This window comes from Sturnira hondurensis, unplaced genomic scaffold (genome assembly GCF_014824575.4).
Source record: "Sturnira hondurensis isolate 20B ecotype Veracruz unplaced genomic scaffold, ASM1482457v3 Scaffold0003681, whole genome shotgun sequence".
NCBI lineage: Eukaryota > Metazoa > Chordata > Mammalia > Chiroptera > Phyllostomidae > Sturnira > Sturnira hondurensis.
Window position 1 is genome coordinate 5,145,869 of NW_028076312.1, and position 14,691 is coordinate 5,160,559.

General features: G+C 43.2%; 1 protein-coding gene across 2 annotated transcripts in view; it reads left to right on the forward strand.

Annotated features, from left to right (window-relative positions):
• The window catches only part of CUL4A (cullin 4A), a 65,930-nt gene that overhangs the window by 27,096 nt on the left and 24,143 nt on the right, over positions 1-14,691 (forward strand). For both annotated transcript variants that reach the window (XM_037042065.1, XM_037042066.1), the window contains exons 8-11: positions 883-965; positions 8,287-8,354; positions 10,512-10,630; positions 13,717-13,909. In XM_037042065.1, the coding sequence (XP_036897960.1) occupies positions 883-965; positions 8,287-8,354; positions 10,512-10,630; positions 13,717-13,909 (463 nt within the window). The remainder of the gene's footprint in view (positions 1-882; positions 966-8,286; positions 8,355-10,511; positions 10,631-13,716; positions 13,910-14,691) is intronic.

The window sequence follows — 14,691 nt, forward strand, 5'->3', positions numbered from 1 at the left end:
TGCGTTTCTAGTGGTGTTTTTACTGTTCTTGAAATAATAAAGTATAATATGCCAAAAATGTTGTGTATTGTCTTCCATCTTCAGTATTTAAATAGCTGCACAAAAGTACACCAATTTTGATGTGTGTTTTTTAAATACATGCTGATACAACAGCTATCCCAATACAATCTCAACAAAATTGCTCCAAATGAAGTTAGAGACAACTAAATGCTACTAGAGCCATTTTACAGGGGAAAAACAAACTTTTTGGCCAGCCTAGTACATTTGAAGAGGGAGTTTCATGTCAGATACCAGGCCTTGCTGCTGTCACTAGATCAGAACCTCGAAGACCTGTGTTATCGGGCCTTTGCTGCACTGTCAGATGACAGCAGGGGCACGCTTTGCCCCTGGAAATAGGAAGTGCACTTTCAGATCTTCTGCAACCACGCTGTTTGGCATTCCCAAATGAACAGCCAGTCTGTTGATTAGTTTTTGCTGACCCCTTTGTGTGCGGGCCATGGGGTGCCATTAGGCTCTGTAACCTCTGACCCAGGTGCTGCTGCTCACCTGTCCGTGGAGCCTCAGTGATGGAGAGCCCTGTGGCTTCATCCCCGTGACTTCATTGTGAACAAGGCACAACAGTGCAGTACTGCCTTGGCCCTAGTTCTAGAGGTTCATTTTAATCTCCAGAGTTGAGTTTAAGGAAACATCTCTGTATTTCACCCAATCTGCATACACTTTCCACTTTACCTCTCCTCTACCCCCATTAATCTGTGTTAACATTTGGTTTGAACATATATTTTGCTTTTAAAAAAATATTTGTAAGGAAAACAGTATTTCAGCTTCTTGGGTAGAATCAAGAATCTTTTTGTTACTGACATGTTTAAATGTTTTGTTTGGAAGGTTCCAGAATATCTTAACCATGTAAGTAAACGTTTAGAGGAAGAAGGAGACCGAGTAATCACATATTTAGACCACAGCACACAGTAAGTACTGTTCGTTTTAGTTTTTGCAATTCAGTCATAGGTGAAACCTTTTCCTGGCTGGCTTTTAAAATTCCGGTAATGTCCGATAAATCTTTGTAGACTCATCCAGTACTGTCTCGAGTATTTTTGCTCTTAGCACACTTTACTTATATTATTTTTGATTTACACAGCACTTATAAGATAAACTGCTTTTTCATGAATTACCATCCAAAGGGAGTAATTCAAGCTGAGGTACTTGGCATTTGGGGGTTTTGAGACAAGGTATTCTATTTATGTTGATGGGATATAATTGAATATTAGGCAATTTTGATTGTAATCTTTTTTTAAAAGTATAATGTATTGATTAGGCTATTACAGTTTTCCCATTGTTTTTTCTCCCTTTTATCCCCCTCTGCCTAAAACCCCTTTCCCTCCCGCATTCGCCCCTCCTTAGTTCATGTCCAACGGTTGTACGTGTAAGTTCTTTGGCTTCTCTGTTTCCTCTACCTCCCTCTGTCTATTTTGTGCCTACCAATTATGCTCTTACCTCCCTCTGTGTATTTGGACTAGACTAGAATGATCTGCCTATGTGTGTGCTCCAATAAAAGACTGTCTCTTCTCAACCAGTTTCCACCCCCCAAGTGGCAGCTTTGAAAACTGATTGCCTGGTTTAGTACTTTGTTGGGAACAGCATTAAGCTCCGGCAGAGAATACCCTGGCTCATAAGTTTCAGGCATTCATAGCTTTTCAGTAGTCCCTCACAGTCCTCAGTTAGATTGGCAGTGACATTTTTGAAAAAATAAAATATTCTAGACACAGAACTGAATCATTAGTTGTTTGTTCTATCCATTATTTCCCCATTTCCCCAACAAGGCCCCAAATTTTAACAAAAACAATCCTACCCAACTCCTTCCCTTACCACCCTACCCACCCCTGTGGGGGAGCTTTGCCCGCAGAGTCCTCCTGTCCACTGTGGATGAGAATAAGTCTACTTAGACATGAATGATCTGCTTGGGGAGGAAAGGTGGCTGATCTCTCAGAAGAGAAGGATCAGGAGCCTGTTCCTCACTGAGCTTTTATTGGGTTTAATTTGCATAGGAATACAGGGTGTATACATAAAGCTCATCAATCGTTGTCAGGCAGTAAGGATCAAACAATAGATAACATTCAGAGAACTCAATTCCTGATTCAGGGTTAGTTAGCTAAAGGGCCATAAAACTTGGGAGAAACAAACTCATTCTATGCTTGGACCCTTATTATTTTAATTGAGGGCATTCTTAGTAAAGCAGGTTTCACAGGATTTTATGCATTCTTTCTTAGGCCTGATTGCCCTGGGAAACCTGCACAGGGTTTCCAGCACAGGGCCACACCCACCTCTGGGATTGTTTCAGGCTTAAGTCAGGTGGGGGAAGTAAGGCAGCCAAGAGATTAGGAGACTTCTTGCAGACAGAATAAGGACTTAGGCTATGTCAAAGCTGAGGGGCCATGGTCCATCACCCCCTTTTTCTATAGCCCACCCAAGCCCTTCCCTGAGGGCCCCTTCATTGACCATTCCTGTCTTAGGTCATCCTTCCTTTGAGGAATCGAACTGTCATTCACTAACCAGTCATCCCCCTCGTGCCAGTCATGGTGAAGTAAAAGGGGGCAGAGGCGGTGTCCCTGCAAGGAAGATAAGCTTTGTCTCCCTAATGGCTTATGGTCCCAAGGTCTTTTTATTCAGCCTTAGTAACGAGGGATTATAGCTGCTGAAACCAAGCAGGGCAGTTCCTAACACACCCCTAAATAATACACCAGGAATAGCCAAAACTACACACATGCTATGCTGTAAAAATGCAGTTAACACTATTAGGAAGAAGGCTATGGGTTGTGGAGATGCTCTTCGAAGATCTACAGTGACTTTTTGCTCTTCCCCAAACCCGTTCGGCAAGTTTTGTCCTTCATAAAAGGCCCTTTTCTTTTCTCAGCAAAGTGGAGAATGGGTTACCCTGAAACACTTACGCTCCTTCCCCTCCACTTGGATGGGTGTGCAAACCATACAGCATGGAATGGCTTTAAAGCCCTTGGGCTGCTGTACGGCACAGAAACTATATTCGTTTTTCAAAAGACATCTCAAGACATCTCTATGGTGTCAAGAGAAGTCGAACTCCTTCCCCTCCCCCCTTGAAACCCACAGTCATATGTGACAGGGGCTGGTACTCTGGAGAGTTAATGCTTGTCATCTTTTTTGTCATCATCTCCAAGGGGTAAGAATGCCATGGTGGCCTCTCCTCGTAGAAGTATATGACAACCTGGGGGGCACCTGACATTGGTTTCCTTGGCTGGGACCATGTCAGCCTCATCAGAGTTTTCCCATTTCCCCAGGACCAAGTTCTTCCCAGGAGTCTGCAGTTCCCATAATCCGCTCCAGCTCCAAACACCGGGCAAAGCCTCTTGACTTTTCTGACTCTTCTTTCTTCTTTGGTTTGCTCTCCTCCTCTTTACCTTCAGAATCAGAGACAGATTTATGCAAGCTGCTTCTGATTTCTCTCTCATGCAGTTTTCTGTGACTGTAGAAACTGGCCAGTGAGGTTGGGGCAGTCCAGGTTCTCTCCTAGCTCCCACGTGTTGTCCTCACCGTGTTGTCCTCACCCTGTTGTCCTCACCAGGAGCCCCTTTCATCTGAGGAAGTGCTCCACCTTGCTCTTTATACTCGATGGTGTGAAACTTTTCCACTGCATTTACCTTTTTCTCCTCTAGCACCTCCCCCACTCTCTTGTTCTTTTGTTTGCTCCACGCTCTGCCCACCAGCTTTCCGGTATAAAGGGTGACACTGCTCAAAGCAGCCCCCCAGAGCACAAAAGGAATCATGCCCAGCTACCAGCCCATCTCGTCGGGTGGGCCGGAGGAGTGCACCAGAAAAGCAGCAGGCTGGGTGGCTGCGATTGAGCCCCACACCGAAGTGGCATCCCGCGGGCCCCCGCCAACGACCCTCCCTTCTGCTGAACCAAAAAGTAATTTTCAAGGAATGCAGAGGGAAACCTAAGGAGAAACAGCCCACACCTGCCTTAGAGGCTGGGCTTCGAGCACCCCTTCCAGACTCAAAGCCATACATCCCACCTGCCTTCTTTCAGAGCACAGCAGGTGACAGTACAGATGAAAAGTGTGCTTGAGAGCTGCAGTCTGTCAGTGCTGTACTTTGTGACCTACCCCCTTACTGATCCACGTGAAACCTCATGCAAAGAACACAGCCAGGTCACTCCACAGGCTCTGCCCAAGGGACCTTTGCCTCTCAGTGTGAGTCTCCTGAAAGGACCCATAGATGCTGTGGCAGGAGTTCTCTTACTACAAATCAGTGAACTGTTCCTGAAGTTCATGAAATCAGTCTTTTTTTTTAATATATGTTATTGATTATACCATTACAGTTGTTCTATTCCCCCCCTTCATTCCCCTCCACCCGCACACTCCCTCCCCCACCATTCTCCCCCCTTAGTTTATAACCACGTGTCTCAAGTTCTTTAGATTCTATATTTCCCCCACTATTCTCGCCCTCCCCCCATCTATTTTCTACCTACTGTCTATGCTATTTTCTGTGCCTTCTCCCCCCTTCTCTTCCTCCCACTCCCCTGTTGCTAACCCTCCATGTGTTCTTCATTTCTATGGTTCCACTCCTGATCTAGCTGTCCTCTTGGTTTGCTTTTGTTTTAGGTGTGGTTGTTAATAACTGTGAGTTTGCTGTCCTTTCACTGTTAATATTTTTCATCTTCTTTTTCTTTTTTAAGTCCCTTTAGCATTTCATATAACAAGGGCTTGGTGATGATGAACTCCTTGAACTTGACCTTACCTGAGAAGCACTTTATCTGTCCTTCCATTCTAAATGAAAGTTTGCTGGATAAAGCAATCTTGGCTGTAGGTCTCTGGATTTCATGACTTGGAATACTTCTTTCCAGCCCCTTCTTGCCTGTAAGGTCTCTTTTGAGAAATCCGCTGACAGTCTGATGGGAACTCCTTTGTAGGTGACTGTCCCCTTATCTCTTGCTGTTTCCAGGATTCTCTCCTTCATTTTCATCTTGGCTAATGTAATTATGATGTGCCTTGGTGTGTTCCTTGTTGGGTCCAACTTCTTTGGGACTCTCTGAGCTTCCTAGATTTCCTGGAAGTCTATTTCCTTTGCCAGACTGGGGAAGTTCTCCTTTATTATTTGTTCAAATATGTTTTCCACTCATGGCTGTTTCTTTCCCCCTTCTGGTACCCCTATAATTCGGATGTTGGAACGTTTAAAGATGTCCTGGAGGTTCCTGAGCCTCTCCTCATTTTTTTGAATTCTTGTTTCTTTATTCTTTTCTGGTTGGTTGTTTCGTTCTTCCTTCTGGTCCATTCCATTGATTTGAGTCCCAGTTTCCTTTCCATCACTATTGGTTTCCTGTGTATCTCCCTTCATTTCAATTAGTTTAGCCTTTATATGTTCCTCTAATTTGTGACTATAATCAACCAGTTCTGTGAGCATCCTGATAAACAGTGTCTTGAATTGTGCTTCAGAGAGGCTGGCAATTTCTCGGTCACTTAGCGTTATTGGCTCTGGGAGTTTGAGTTCTTCTTGCGCCATCTTTTGGGCTGTTCGTGCCTGTTCCGTAGCAGGATCGGAGCCTTAGGTGTTCACCAGAGCAGGGCAACTCAGTCGCTGAGTTGTGAGGTTGTATGTGGGGGCGGGGTCAAAGAGCAGCAATGGCGTCCCGTCTGCCGTCTCCTGCTGTGGCCCCCACAGGTGTGGCAGCTGCCACCGTCACCAGGCCCACACGTTTCATCCCACTGCACTCGAGTTTGCCACCGCCATCAGCCCTCGCCCCCTGGGACCTGCGCGGTCCGTCTCACTGTGCGCGAATGTGCGACCGTGGTCAGCCTGCCCCACACCCTGGGTCCAGGCCACTTGCACGCCTAGGTCAGGGGATTTGTCCTGCCCGACCCCACTCCGCTGCTGGCTCCACCCCTCTTACCGTCCCCGTGGAACGATTAGTTGTAGTCGGACTTCCGCATAATTCAATTTTCTGTTTTTTGGCTGTGTCTTTGTTCTCCAAACCTTTGTTGCATTCAAACTTGGTTGTGGGAGAAGGCACAGTGTTTCCACCTATGCTTCCATCTTGGCGGAAGTCATGAAATCAGTCTTTAAAGGGCCTCAGATGCTACAGTTCATTCCCCACGGCTGCTCCTGAGCTCTGCTCACCTCTGTGTTTATTATCTGCCCCCCGGGCTCACCACCTGTCATTGCATCTAGGCTATGGCAGGCACTCCTTGAACTGTTGAAATGAAAAATGATTTTAAGTTTTTTGCCCTGCAGAACTAAAGCCTAGGCCACACAGTGTCAAGAAGGGGTGAGTCACTCTGGCTTGCGTGGCTTGGTCTCTGGTCAGGGCACGTGCCGGGGTTACAGGCCAGGTCCCCAGTTGGGAGCATGTGAGAGGCAACCCATAGATGTTTCTCTTTCTCTCTCTCTGTTTCTCCCTCTGTCTCTCTTTTCTTTCCCTCCGATCTCTCTAAAAATAAATCAGTAAAATATTTTTTTAAGGTGATCAGTGAGCGCATGAAAAGGTGCTCAATATTGTTAGTCATCCCAGAAATGTAAATCAAAACGACAATGTAATACCAGGATCACTATAATAAAAAGGGGAAGCAGCAGTCAAAAGCATTGGCGAGGATGTGGAGAAATTAGAATCCTCCTGCATTGCTTGTGAGAGTGTAAACCAAGTCAGCTGCTGTGAGAAGCAATTTGGTATTTCCTAAAAATGTTTAACAGAATTACCATATGATTCTCCAATATACCAATTCTGCCCCTAAATATATAGAGGAATGAAAACACATCCATACGAAACTTGTACACAAATGTCCACAGGAGCATTATTCATAATAGTCAAAAAGTGGAAACAACCCATTGTCCACTGGTGACTGGGTAAAAGAAAATGGAACGTTATTGAGCAATAAAGAAGATGGAGTGCCAACGCCTGTTACAACATGAATGACCTTAACAACACTATGCTAAGTTAAAGAGCCAAACATAGAAAACAAGATGTCATTTATAGACAAGGTTCAGAATAGGAAAATCTGTAGAAATTACTGTCTGCCTCTGACCAGGAGGCAGGATGGGTGGATGGAGAGAATGGAAGTGCTGATGGGTATGAAGTTTCTTTTAGGATGATGAAAATGTTCTAAAATTACATCATGGTGATGATTATACAACTCTGTAAACATTCTAAAATCCATTGAATTGTACACTTTAAACGGGTGAATTTTATACCATGATAATTTTTATTTCAAATAAAGCTGTTAAGACAAAAAGCAGCAGCAGTGACGGACCCCTCTTACTGTCCCTCTGTGACTTTCTCCTCTCTGGCCCACCTCCCCCAGCCCCCGGCTCCCCTGGGTCACTGCCCCTCCTCCTCCTGGAGGCAGAATGGAGACGGTGCTGATGGCTCCCTGAACTCGACTCCCAGCACAGCCCTGGCCATGTGATCTGGGCAGGCCACACCATCCGAACTCTTGTTTCCGCATCTGTGGGATGGAGACCAGAATGTCTGTCGTGCCTTTTTCTTGGGTTGCTGTGAGGTTTAATTACAATGATACATTGAAAAGTTCTTATAAAGTGGCTTGGGAAGGTGGCCAAAATTAATAATCCTTGGCATGAAGCAGATACTCTCTGATCTTTTTTAAAAAAAGTTGTGAATAATGAACCCAGGAAGAATAATGGGTTGTGTACACCCTGTGATAATGGCAGTCTGGCTTGCTGAATTTCCCAATTTTCAAATATCATGGGTGTGGTGTGCCACTTAAACTTCACGGAGGCACTTCCATGAGATGGATTTTGATAAATGACAATGGTGGAAAGCAGAAGTGAGGACAGAGAGGCTTAGCTGTAACAGTGGGGGGCAGGGTTTCACAGGACCTGGAGAAGTGATTGGCGTGGAAGAAGAAGGCAGAAATGCAGTAGCAATCCAAGAAGTAAGGTGCATAATGGAGGGCAAACGTAAAATTCAAGTAATGACCACAGCATGAACGCCAACTGCCACGCAGATGTGGGAGCACACTTTTATCGTGGGGTGGGGCACACTTGCCTGTCTCTGGTGTCACCTTTCCCTGCATTCATTGGTCTATTTATGTTGTTCAGTAAATTGTTTTTAGAAATACTTCAGGGTCTGTGTTAACAATGGTGGCGACTGTCTGTATGTGAGGGAAATGCTTGTTGTCCTGTAACCCGTTGGCTTCTGATTGGCTCCATTGAGTATCTGTGTGAACAGTCAGCTCCCCATCTTTTACCATTAACTGAAGTCTCTCCTCTAACCATACTTCTGACATGTTCTCTTTTTGCCTTCTTTAGGAAACCACTGATTGCGTGTGTGGAGAAACAGCTATTAGGAGAACATTTAACAGCAATTCTGCAGAAAGGTAGATTTCCCTAACTCTTGTGTCAGCTAAACTGAATGATAGTCCTCAGTTTATTAAAAAAGTGAGTGAAACACTGCAAATCAAAATGTCAGGACATCTGTCATTTGTCATAAGACTATCTCTAAAAATCATCAACAATAGTGAGCATAGTAATTAGCCTTTGAGAAATTAGTTAGGAAAAATGTTGAAAGGCATGTGGTAGAACTACAGTTTATGCTGAAGTCCAGTGAAATACTATCTAGGCTAAAAGGTTCCAAGAGACCCTTCAGACAACAAACATCTTGCAGCTGGGTACTTTTAAATATTCGTCTTCCTTCCTTTTTGCCGTTGTCCCTGTAACCGACATACAGGTAATGCTCAGAATGCTTCTGCAGGTGCAGGTGTACTTCATTGCACAGACTTCCTCCCTGTGCCCTTTGAGCAGCTAAATGTCAAATGAATGGCCAGATACATGGTCTGCTTAAGCCAGAAAACTGTACACTCTCTTACCCTGACTCCCGTGGAAAATAGGCAGACAGAAAATAGAACACATTACATTGCTAATTTTATATTCCCCTTGTGATCCTAAAGCTTTAAAGAGTAATTGAAATGTGGGTGCTTTGCAACAACAGTGAGACTATTTATAAACACTCTAGTACTTAATGTTACTTTTTATAACTCTTAAATAAAGAGCAACTTAAACTTTTAATGTTACCATTTGGAAGTCCTTTTTGGACTACAGAATCTTGTTTCAAGATATTAGAAACCTCAAAGTTTAACTTTGGGAAGGCCCTAAATAGCACCCAAATATATTCGTTTGTATTCTACTTCCCCAGGTAGTCAAAGTGGAACTTCCAAGTGAAACCACAGTAATGCCAAAAGGAGAGAGCATCACATTATTGAGCACCCACTGTATTTCACGTACATATCTTCTAGTCCTTGAACAACCCATTGAAATCCTTAACCCCATTTTACAAGTGAGAAAACTGAGGCTAACAGCAGCTTGACATTGGTGCCTCAAGTCACATCTCCTAAGCCAAGAGCCAGGTTGCAAGTCTGGATGTCCTTCTACTTAAGCCTCACTGGAGCCTGTACAGCTGGTGTATCTGCACATGAATGAGGTCCATCTAAAATAAATGCATTCAGAACTCACACTAGGCATTTTCTTTTTTTTAAGTCAATCATTTTATAAGAAAAAAAGGACTTCAAGTAAACAGAACTTTGTATATATTGTTTCAAGAAAATGGTGTCATATATATTGTTTCAAGAAAATGGTGTCTTATATATGTAGGAGCTTGATCTAAATTTTATTAGAGGCATTTAAAAAAATAGCTGTAAAATTTGGACTCTTAAGAAAACATTATTTAGAGATTCAGTAAGATCAGTTATACAATAATTTGCACCAGTAGATGAAAATATAGTTCAGAGAAATGGCAAACATTGGAGTTTTTACTGAGGGTCTTCGCTGCAACCCCCAGTGCCTCAGGCACACCTTGAGACCCCCTTCAGTGTGCCCAGGCCGTGCCCGCTCATAGAAGGGCCGCAACTGTGAAGTGGCGCGGCCAGCTCACAGCTTCTCTGACTTAGCTGCCTCTTACCCTGAAGCAGTATTTAGAAAATCTCCAGTGGGAGTTCTTCTAATGGTGGTATGGTTTTAGAAAGTCTTTGTAAATTTAAAATACGTAAAATGGGGAAAACTTTTAAAACGCTATGTTAAGTATTTCAAAATATCTAATACACAGTAAGTGCTTTTTCTCAGTTTCTTATGCATGTAGATAAAATTATTCATCTAAAAGATTAGATTTGATAGCTTATCCTTTGACAAATACACTTTTGGACTGGTGTACTAAATCAGAAGGAACTTGGAATCATGAACCTCCTAGGTCAGAGAGTTGGTGTGAGCATTTTTCAGATCATGGCTACTTTGGTGGATTAAAAGGGCTTTAGTGACATGAAGAAATCAGGTGTGTATCTCCCAGCATGGTCAGAAAGCTGAGCTTCACCTGATAGGATCTATCTCAGGTACTGCACTAGACCAGCTGCCCTGTGTAGATAGAAGCAATGCTCCCTAAATTTCTACATTAAGTATTTTTTTGCGAGGCACACTATATTTTACTGTAGTTGGTATTCATGTTGACTTGCTGATGTGAGATGCTAACACCTACTGTGTGATCCCAGGACTCGATCACCTACTTGACGAGAACAGAGTGCCGGACCTCACTCAGATGTACCAGCTGTTCAGCCGAGTGAAGGGCGGGCAGCAGATCCTGCTGCAGCACTGGAGCGAGTACATCAAGGTGTGTGGGGTTTGTCTTCACAGTGACACTGTCTGTCTTACTCAAGGGGTGGGTGGCCCGTCTTGAGGGTACTGCAGTACCCTGGCCGAGTGGACCAACCGGCAGTACCTTTGTCTTTTCACCTCAGGTGATGGGGTGGAAGGTAGTCTTCCATTTCCTTCCATGTCACTCGTGCAAACTTTTTTATGGTAACACCAACAGTGATGAACACCATCTAAGCATAAACATGACTTAAAAGGCTATTTATCCTCAGCATAAGCACATACATTTAATTTTACACTCATGTTTTCAAAAAGTAGTCATTTTTTTTATGAATCTGCTTTTTCTACCTGATCTCATGCCTTTGCACAGTGAGAACTATCGACACCCTTTGGTAGGTCAAGTTGGTGTGTGTGCTACTTTATTTCCTGGCAATCTAGGAAATAAATATACTCTTCCATGTTTCTGTAGCGTGCGTGTGTGTACTGTATGGTTATAAAAAAGGCAACGGGAGGAATCCTTGGGGTGTTTGACCATGCTGGTGGGTACACAAACCTGCACAGGTGATAAAGTCTAAAGAACATAATCCATGCACAAATGAGCCAGAGTTAAAACTGGGTGAGTTGAGTAGAGTGTACCAGTACCAATATACTGGAGGCGATGCTGTTCCGGAGTTTTGTCAGATGTTACAACACAAGAAAATAGGCGGTTTATGGGGAATCTCTTTTCTATTTCTACTGCATGTGAATCTAATTATCACAAGAAAAATGTCAAATAAAAAAGATAAACTTGCCCTGTCTGGTGTGTCTCAGTGGTTTAAGGACCAGCCTGTGAACCAAAAGGTTCCTGGTTCAATTCCCAGTCAGGGCACATGGCTGGGTTGTGGGCCAGGTTGCCATCTGGGGACATGTGGGAGGCAACCAATTGAGGTTTCTCTTGCACATCAGTGTTTTTCTCATTCTCTTTATCCTTCCTCTCCCCTCTCTCTAAAAAATAAAATCTTTTTTTAAAGTTTTTTTTGTTTTGTTGTTTTGTGTTTTGTGGGGGTTTTTTTTTTTAAGATAAAACTTTCAGGCTGCTTTCTAGAATATCAGGCCTGAGGTTTCATACCAGTCTGCAGGTTGAAAGCTTATACACACACACATAACCGCCCCAAAATCCTATACAGCGATATGAGCTTCAGGTCATGACTGACAAGCTGGATCAGCAGTAGAGCTTTTCATTAAGGAAAAGCTAATGGAAATTTAGAGTTTTGCCGGCGGTAGCCCTGAGGGGACAGCAATGGGTGCTGAGCACAAAAAGATCCCCTTCACAATTTTTGATCTGGGTAGTAAAAGGCAGTGATGCAACCACAGTTCCTGAGTGTTCATTAGTGATAAGGAGTTACACTGCGGCGGAGTGGGAGATTACATTCGGCGGTGTGTTATTAACAAAATAAAGTTCATGCTTGCAATGTGCGTACATTATTTTTAAATGCAGTCAGTATAGATGGTAGAGTGAAAAGTAAATCCCTCCGACCCCTGGCAGTCATAGTGGCCAGGAGGTATTTATGCTGATTTATTTGTACCTTTTCACCAATAATCTACCTCCATGTGCATAAATGATGTCTAAGTGTAAATATATACGTAAGACCAGTTTTTCAAAAAATTTGATTAATTGTAACACCTTTCAGCTGGTAGTTTATGTCTTCAAATAGCTAACTATTGTCACACAGACTTTGAGTAATGTTTAATATAACATTTTTTGTTTTTAGTTTTTATTTATTTTTAGAGGGTTAGAGAAGGAGAAAGAGAGGGAGAGAAGCATCAGCATACGGTTGCCTCTCACGTACCCCTCACAGGGGAACTGGCCTGCCACCCAGGCTTGTGCCCTGACTGGGAATCGAACCTGTGACCCTTTGGTTCGCAGCTCGTGCTCAATCCATTGAGCTGCACCAGCCAGGTAATGTAGCATTTTTTAATTAGGAGTACAGGCTAAACACTCTGGCCAGTGTTTAGCTCAGCTGGTTGGAGCATCGTCCCATATACCAAAACGCTGAAGGTTCTATTCCCAGTCAAGGCATATACTTATGTTGTGGATTCAGTTCCCAGTCGGAGCACGTATGGGAGGCAGCCAGTCCTGTGTCTCTCTCACTCTCTCTCCCTTTTCTCCCCCTCCCTTCCCTCCCTTTCTTCCTCTCTCTCTCAAGTCAGTGAACATGAAAAACATTACAGGCCAAAAACCATGCTGTTTATAATTAGAAATGAAGGAGAAAGAAAACTATACTCAAGAAGTCCAAATAGGTGTATTGGGTTAATGTTTTAGCCTGTTTGAGGAATTTATAAGTAAAAGTTCTTCAAAAAGCAACAGAAAATTTCCAGTAATTTGTAAATCCTTCCCGAAGTAGAATTGTAACACTAAAGCATTTTTTACAGAGGTGCCCCTCTTATCCTTATTTTCACTTGTTGCAGTTTCAGTTACCTGCAGTCAGCTGCATTCCAAAAACATTAAATGGAAAATGTCAGAAATCAGCGATTTGTGAGTTTTAAATTGGGAGCCATTCCAAGTAGCGTGGTGAAATCTCTAGCTGTCCCACCTGGGAAACGAATCATCCTTTTGTACAGAATATCCACTACCTGCCCATAGGTCACTTAGTAGCCTGTCATGGTATCGCAGTGCTTTTGTTTAGATAGCCCTATTTTACTCAATAATGGCCCCAAGTGCGAGAGTAGGAGTGCTGGTAATCAGGTGATGCCAGAGAGGAACCTTCGGGTCCCTGTATGTCTGTATGTAAAGGGAAAAACTGTGTGTGTGTGTGTGTGTGTGTGTGTGTGTGTGTGTGTGTGTGTGTAGTTGCTCTCGGGTCCTTGTATGTCTGTACGTAAAGGGAAAAACTGTGTGTGTGTGTAGTTGCTCTCCAACCACAGAGTGGGTGGTGTCAGGCATCCAGTTGAGGTCTTGGGATGGATTCCCCAAGGATAGAGAGGAACTACAGTACTTACTTAGTTTTTAGAATACTGGCTGAATTTATGAAATTTGTACACTGTCATGATTGTTTTATAGTAGGAGAAAATAAGTGTGTGGTATCACGGGCCTATTGATGACTTAGTATGTGTGTGTGTTTGCAGACTTTTGGGACAACAATTGTCATCAATCCGGAAAAAGATAAAGATATGGTGCAGGACCTGCTGGATTTTAAGGACAGAGTGGACCACGTGATAGAAGTGTGCTTTCAGAGGAACGAGAAGTTCATCAACTTGATGAAGGAGTCCTTTGAAACGTTTATTAACAAGAGGCCCAATAAGCCCGCTGAACTGATCGGTAAAAAAAACGTATTTCTATACCTTTTTATTTAATATGGGAAGGTAAGGCATAACTCAAGCACGTTTTTTCTCAAAATATTCAAGCTCCTTGTGGAGGGAGGGAAGGATTCGCATCACAACTTATTAGAGGACACTTTTTCAAAAAGCCATATACATATGTGTGTGCATGTATATATACTTTTTTCTTTTTCTTGAATTTATTGGGGTGACCCTGATTAACAAAATTATACAGATTTCTGGTGCAAATTCCAGGACACATCATCTGTACACTGCATTGCGTGTTCCCCACGCCAGGTCCCATCTCCATCTATCCCTGCTCCAACTACCTTCACCGCTCCCCTGGCCCCGGCAGTCATCCCGCTGCTGTCCATGTTCGTTAAGTGTTTTTTCTTTCTGTTGTGCTCAGTCCCTCCACCCATATACATGTGTTTTGTTTTGTTTTGTTGTGTGTGTGTGTGTGTGTGTGTGTGTGTGTGTGGAGGGGGGTATTTCCGTAAGGGAGACAATGTAGTAATAATTCTGTGAAAACTGAGGTTTAACTTCACAAAAGAAAAAGGGAACAATAAAGATTTAGTCTAGTTTGCATTTCCTGTTCTAACACCCAGAGCTATATTTTTTGTAAAGATGAACCTTGATTCTTTTTTTAAAAAATATATTTTATTGATTATGCTCTTAACAGTTGTCCCATTTTCATCCTTTATTCCCCTCTACCCTGCACACTTGCTCCCACCTACCTTTTCCCCCTTTAGTTGATGTCCATAGGCCATACATGTCAGTTCT